Source organism: Sinocyclocheilus grahami, unplaced genomic scaffold (assembly GCF_001515645.1).
Source record: "Sinocyclocheilus grahami isolate Dianchi unplaced genomic scaffold, SAMN03320097.WGS_v1.1 scaffold176.1, whole genome shotgun sequence".
Classification (NCBI taxonomy): Eukaryota; Metazoa; Chordata; class Actinopteri; order Cypriniformes; family Cyprinidae; genus Sinocyclocheilus; species Sinocyclocheilus grahami.
The window spans coordinates 1,137,274-1,145,023 of record NW_015505355.1 but is presented as its reverse complement, the minus strand read 5'-3'; the positions used below and the strand labels follow the sequence as shown (position 1 = coordinate 1,145,023).

The following is a 7,750-nucleotide window of genomic DNA, read 5'->3' as shown; positions in this document are numbered from 1 at the left end:
CATATACATATACATATACATATACATATACATATACATATACATATACATATACATATACATATACATATACATATACATATACATATACATATACATATACATATACATATACATATACATATACATATACATATACATATACATATACATATACATATACATATACATATACATATACATATACATATACATACATATACATATATATATATATATATATATATATATATATATATACACACACACACACACACACACACATACACACACACACACATGTATGAATAAAATAAAAATAAATAAACCACATGGTATTGTTTTTTTAAAACTAATACAAACTACCAAAGAAATTGAAGAAAAATACTAAAACAGAAATTCAGTTGCGAATTGAAAAGAATATTAAAAAAACACAACACTATAATAACGCTGATTTGAACCTTTTCCATGTCTTACCTGTAACAGCGTAGTGCAAGCATCATACAGCTGGTCATACTCGGCCGTCTTCTGAAACAGTCTCAAACATTCATGGAGCTTCTCTCTAGTTGCACTCAAAAACTCTTCCTTCACAGGCAGATCCTGAAAACGCAATACGTTTAATCGCAAAAGGTGTTCACTTGTTGGAGAAAAAAAATAAATACATTAACAAAAGATGCCTTTCAACCAAGATGATCTTCCCCATGAGACTCACAGACGAGGTAGGAAGCGGGTCACAGTGGGACACGGGATAAGCCAGCGTGACATCCAGGGAGCTGTTGTACTGGACTAAGCTCCGATGCCTGTAGTAAGAGATCAGCTCCGGCACCGAGCTGAAGGTCAGAGGCTCGGAGAACCCAAATTTGCCATCTTGATGGTGGATCCTGATGAGTTTGTTGGTGCCATTGTTCCTGTGGGGGATTTCACACATACAGCCTTTTCTATGAATGCCGTGGAAATTACAACAAATCATATCCGGCAACTTGCAGTCTTATTTGCCTGCTTAAGAAGTTGCAAATGAGATTAACTTAACAGCAAATTACATTTAAGAAAATTCAAGGTTAGGATGCTCTGATAAGCAAAAAGAGAGTAAATTATCTATACAGTGCAAAAAAAACAACAAAAAAAACTATTAAATTAGCAGCGGTGTAAAGCATGATCCCTTTCAGACACAGACTTTAAACTTTAGTCATGTGTTTATTTAATAACATCTCCTCTGTAGATTGAACTTGAATCGAGTGCGAACGGAGTGCATGATTATTAGTCTAAAAATAACTATTCAAATATCAATCCAGTGTAAAACCATCTGCTGGAAATACTCAAGGAACAGCTTTAAGGATGTTGGGTTTCTTTAACACCTGCTGAGAATCTCTACGGCTGTTTTCAATGTAAAAAGCTTTAACTTTTCAATACTTAAGTACAATTAAATGTGGATGCTTTACATATTTTTACAAATGTGGATATTTTTACTTTCACGCAAGTATTTTTTTGGAATAGGTACTTTTAAAATGAGTAAAAATTGTACATATCTTTAACTTAAGTGCAGTTTTTCTGTATATTTACACCGCCTGCTAATTAAACTGATGCTAAAATACAAGCTAATCACATCAGTTTCAATGACGTTGGCGCTAATGTGCAGCAAGCAAAGTCTGTTTCATGCATGAAAGTGGCTAATGATTGGTTGGCCACTGTCTGATGCTAATAAGTCAAGTCAAGTCACCTTTATTTATATCGCGCTTTTAACAATACAGATTGTGTCAAAGCAACTGAACAGCATTAATTAGGAAAATAGTGTCAATAATGCAAAATGATAATAGTGAACACTCATTTTTCAGTTAAAGACAGTTCATAACACTTAACTGCTGTGTTTTCAACAAAGCAGGAATCCCGAAACATGCGATCCTTACCTAATGGTTAATGTATATTCTCCCTGCCGCTTGCAGGAAGCATTTCGGACCAGGAAAGCACCGTCAGGCATGCCGTGGAGAACTTCATTCACCTCCTCCCTAATGGTTCGACACAGTGGAGTTTGGTTGTAAGTGGTATTAATTGAATAATAAGCAAGCAAACTGATAAATGCTTTAAAACGCAGGGTAAGTGATTTCTGGTAGCCAATGTTGATATTTGAAATCATCAAAACAAGCACGCCCCTACCCCAAAAGGGTCTCGCCCCTATTTTGATAGCTCCGCCCCACACATACGTACTCAACCCAGACAACGATTAGTTCTGTGAAACAAAGCAAAACCAATGTTACACCGAGTCTACACCAGATGTGAGCGGCGCAACAAATCCCGACAGAAAACTGCTGCCGGGTTCTATTTATGACGTGCTGACACACATTTCAAATGGTGTTCAGCGGTGGTTTGATCGCGTCCAGCGTAGACAGACTTTAGCTGTTGTAGACACGGTGTTACTCAGCTATCGAGAAGAAACAAAGCAACCTCGGCGTCCGATCGCAGGCCTTCCGCTCCTTGAGTTCTCTCCAGCACTGGAAAGCTGATCCGATAATTTACACGGGTCCTACTTCTTGCCTTATCGTACAGCAGACGTTTTCCTCTTTTGTTTTTTATCCGCCATCTCTATCTTTGTCGCTCGGCTCGCTAATAATGTCCGTCCTGTGCACTGAACCCTCTCTCCTCCACACCATGAGTAGACACGCCCCTTATTGCTGATTGGCTACAAGTCTGTTTTGCGATTCGGCCCGAATCAGTTTTCTAAAGTGTTTTTGAAAAAATCACACACCCTACCTTTAAAGAAAAACGCAATCTTACCTGGATATGTCAGCCCAGTACCACTCGGCCTCCTGTAGTAAATCACTGGGCTCCATTTCTCCGAGGAGATGATCGTCGCTACTGATTTCTGGTTGAAGAAACATAATAAAACATAAGTGTGAGACAATAGGCTACTAAACAGTTCAGCAATTGTTACATTTCTAGCCTAGTTTCACTGGAAAACCACCAGCAGTTTATAATAAATTGCCAGTTTGTCAGGTCTTGGTCTCTGGAAATTAAAAATTACAATATTAATATAAAAAAATATATTATTTAAAAGAACAGATTTATAAAAAAAATATATGTTTAATAGATTTAATATTCTGAGATGATTGCATTTAAGTATTTAAACTATTTCACGCGGAAAATATGATTAAGCATTAACATTTTCGCCTCTCGTCTTTGAAAAGTTTCATTTTTGTCAGATTATTTACATATCCATTCATCATCATAACACACAACGGAAGCAAACACAATCCGTGTATCATTCGATCATTCGTTTTTTGATTTAATATTGAAAGTAGAAAAATGAGAAAATGGCTCCTTCTTAGTTTTTTCGTTTTTTTCCAAAAAAAACGAGAATTCAGCTTAAATTTATGTTTTTCGTTCATGGGTGGAAAAATGAATAAACAGCTTGAATATTTGATTTCTACATGTGGGCGGGAATTAAACGCCCCTTTCTGCTGATTGGTCAGCCGAAGATCAAACCGTGCCGTCATCAGTTCTTCTGCAGTACGATGCAGCAGAATAATAGTCCTCCACTGCATTCAATCTTTTTTTCATCAAACAATCAGTCAAATGAATAGCTCGACACAACTCGTACCGAGGCATTGTCTAGACAGGGCTTTCTTCTGTGTAGATATAAATTCTATTCTTTGCATCAGCTGAGCATCTTTCTGGTGCAAGCCGCAAACATGAACCACAGGGAATACTCGTCTTTTAAAAGGCTTAATTTAGATTATTTTACATTAAATGCATCATATAAGTCACTTTGGAATAAATCACAGTAGGCCTATGTATCAAGATTTAAAAAAACGACTTTACAGTCTGGAAAAACTTTAGGCTATAGCAATATTAAGGCTATATTATTTCTTGGACCCCCTATCACTTTTTGTTGTTATTACTTTGTTGATATTGTACTCTGCCTTTGCTTTTATAAGAATAACGGGTGAAACATATTTGTTAAATTGTGTTTAAATTATATACACTTATTATTTAAAGCCACTCTTGTGTTAATGTTAAGTCGGGACCCCCCTCTCGCCGCGATTATGCTACGGTCCGTTTTTGTCCTGCATTGTGCCGTTGGTGCCTTTCTCGAACAACTTGTTTAAAGTCATAATTCTGAGCTCTCTGAGCCATTTATGAGGTTTACGAAATAATAAAAATGTCTAAATGTGTCAAGAAAAATGTCACGGCGATTTTGAATGTGTAAAAGGTCATGCTGCGTTTCGTGCCAGCTGCACACAGGGGGAGTTCCCTCAGTAGGGAACATTGTGTACTGTTGCCATTGTCTGCCTTCTGACAACACATTTTATGTGCGTAGGCCTGGTTTAACTGGAAAGGCCTTATAAGCAGTTGCCAGTTTTCTGTTCTTCCAGTTCCTTCCTTGCAAGTAATGACAGTAATAATAAATAATGCATCAAATTGGTTAGTTTCAAGTCTATTCTGCATAATCTGTGAGCAGAAGCTACATAACTGGCATCTCTTGGCAGAAACTACGCAGTAAATGAAGTTGTAACCAGTTCCTCTCATCAAACTGTCATTAATGCTGAAATGCATTTATAATATGTTTGATTCAATGGTTTTCATTTACAATTTTTCAAATGCAATCCATCACAAACGAAAGCTGACCTCCTCTATAGAGTCAAGTGAAGACATTTTGTAATGTTATCGCTCATATTCGATATTATATTTCATGGCGATAAGCACCTTTACATATTGAGACGTCCGAATAGAATTGATGTTTATTTTTGCATTTATATGATAATAATATATCCACAAATGACAGAATTTGTTTATGCAGTCTCTTACATATTGATCCTGATAACATCAGCTTCAAACACATCTCTGGCTCCATTAATATTTCCTTTCTGTTCAATACAAATAAATACATAATACAAACGTAATACACACGTATAATACAAACAATCCACTTTAAATGGAACAAAATATCATGGATTATGCTTTTGGCAGGATCACATTGCACTTTTCAATAAGCACAAGTGATACTGAGTCTATTTCTGGTCGTTTATGGAAAACTATGCCAAGATCAGGACGTGCGTATCCAGAGCCATGGCCAGTGTGTTTCCGGCTTCACGGCTTCATTTTGTCTCTGTTAGCACACACAGATTAGAAAATATGAATCATTATATGTCCTTTGACCTCCATTGCAGTGCATCTGGTTGGTTTTAAGAGCCAACCTCAGTTATGCTGCAAGCATAGTTTCTCTTGCTCTGGTTATATAGTATGTTCTATATTTCTTAATTTAGGGCATATTTAGTGAATTCTGTCTTCCAAACTCAAATTTCACTCGCATCATATTTTTTGCTATAGCTGTGGGTAACAAAGAAACACAATACAACCACACTGACATACTGTAAATAAAGGCAACGGTCACATATGGTCACGTTATTTTGTGTTTCATATAACAGTGTGAATTTGACTGTGAAGTCACTAAAAAGCCTATAATACATTTTTATCATAAATCACTGTAAATAAACAGTGGTTTTGTGATAAGTAATGACAATGTCCTCTACTGGGTCATGTGCACTATTTTTTGACAATGGTCTGAGCTAATTATATTCATGTATTCTTATTTAACTTTTTAATAAACATCATTCCCTTGAATGTTAAAAAAAGAAGAGAAAAAAATTATCTGCTGGTCAGAGTAACCCAAAAATATAGATTTTCACATATATTTTTAAAAATGTTTTAAAATATACCAAAAATGGCCAAACAATATATTTGACAAATGTTACACCTAATGTTGTTAAATGAATGTTTATTGCATTATTTCAGTCTCATGTGTGTTACCGTGATGGTGTTTAGTGTTTGTGTGAAAGACACTGTGCACCTTCTATATGTGTTATTATTTAAAAGCTGCTTGTGATGGGCTTTGGTTCATCATGTGACTTTCTCATCACCTCCTGCATTTGGTGGTTATCAGTGTATTACAAAGATACAAAACAGATTTCAGTACTTCAATAGGTTGGTAAATTAATATTATATCAGTTAATGAAATTACGGTATTTAACTGTAAATTTAAGTTAAAAACCTAACCTTTAAAAAAAAAAACTTTTTAACCATAAAACCTAAAACGTTGATATCGTATTTTTTTACGGTAAAATTCCAGCAACCACAGCTGTCGGTTTTTTACTGTAAATTTTACGGATTTGTTTTTACAGTGTATGTATATATCCATTTCAGTTTTAGTTTTAGCTTAGTACATCTTCTCTTTAATCCTCTTCATAGTCCGCTTAGCTTAGTACATCGAGGTAAACAAAAGTTTGCCTTAACAACTAGCTGGCCTAAAATGTTTTTATATTTAATTTTATTTATAGTGCAAGCAATGAAAAAAAGTGTATGCTTTTAATTTTAGTTTTAGTTAATAAACCAGCATTTTATGTTTATGTTTAAAAATACATACTGACTCATTTATGTCTTTGTTTTGCCTACAAGCCAAGCTCCCTCTAAACTATGCAACAGATACACAGACTTGAGATTTAATTTCATGTGCGTCTGCATCTGCTCCATCTGAGCTGGAATGTTGCATTTGTATTGGTGTTTGATAAAGAAACGTCTCTAGCACAGGTCACAGTCTGCAAATGAGGCCATGCTATTCCAATACAAACACTACTTTGTTTGTGGTTCATTCTGACGTCAGTTTGGTCTTGTGCGGGTTTTTGTTAGGAAAGCATGTGACCTGCTCTCTACTGATAATTGCTCAAGGCTCCTAAACACACCTCTGGGCAGATGCTTCGATACACTCCAGACACACTTCATTTTAAGACACGCCCACCACGCAATGCTTGAAGTTTAGCTGAACACTCAGCTGTGGCATCGCGTCTGTAATGGTGAGTTATTTTATTTTCTGCTCACTAACAAACTACATGGCGTGTAAGAGGTGAAGTGATCTAAATACTACTTTACAGTGGCAAGTTTGATCTCTGATTGAACTTTAAAAGAAATGAAAAAAAGTTCAAGAGCCATACAAGTGTTAGGTATTATAAGTTATTGTAAGTGAAAGGAAATTTTGCATGCATTTATTACATGTAATTTTCAGTTCTTTTTACAACGTTTTGTGCAAATAGCAACTGTGCAGACTATACCACAGTAAAAAAAAATTATATTTATATATATATATATAAATCATATTTTCTAATACATAAATATACTCTCTACATTTCTTTCTTCTGTACCTTCTCTAAAAAATATTTAATATAAAGTTTTTTAAAAGCATTTAAAACTATATTTTGCCCTTGATGTATTTATTTCCAAGAAATACAGTCACATATGAGGAAAACTTCATTTGTGGTCTGTAACGTCAAACATACGACACATTTGAATAAAAAAATATAATGAATAAATAATAATAATGAATAGTTTGTTGTATTCGGTTGAAACAGTAAATATATTTTCAATTTCAAAAATATATGTCATTGAGCTTCAGTGTTTATAACATATATTTAGCGTATATTTATTTACTTTCTTACTTTACTTACTTTAAAACATTTTTTGTAACTCTCTCATTATGGTATATTATCTCCAAATCTTGTTTTGTCAACCGTTTGCAGACACTTTGTATTTATATTTAGAACTGATTGTTCATAGGCCTCATTGATCTCAACTTATGCACATCAGTTTTCGAGGTCTATAATCAATCAGTTTCAAAAAGAAATACCAATTCGATCGAGGCTTTTCAGAACAGCACAAGGGTTAAATGTATTTGTTTAACATGGTAATGATTTGAATACATTTGCCTCGAAAGTTTGTGGGCAAAATT

The 7,750-nt window shown here is 34.8% G+C and overlaps 1 protein-coding gene across 1 annotated transcript in view; it reads right to left on the bottom strand.

Annotated features, from left to right (window-relative positions):
* The window catches only part of pik3r3a (phosphoinositide-3-kinase, regulatory subunit 3a (gamma)), a 9,190-nt gene extending 6,323 nt beyond the window's left edge, over nt 1-2,867 (bottom strand). Inside the window, exons 1-4 of the mRNA XM_016283611.1 lie at nt 2,749-2,867; nt 1,884-1,982; nt 692-887; nt 457-579 (exon numbers count right to left, since the gene is read on the bottom strand). Of these exons, the coding sequence (XP_016139097.1) occupies nt 457-579; nt 692-887; nt 1,884-1,982; nt 2,749-2,852 (522 nt within the window). The 5' untranslated portion in view covers nt 2,853-2,867. The remainder of the gene's footprint in view (nt 1-456; nt 580-691; nt 888-1,883; nt 1,983-2,748) is intronic.
* Between the last annotated feature and the right edge of the window lie 4,883 nt (nt 2,868-7,750).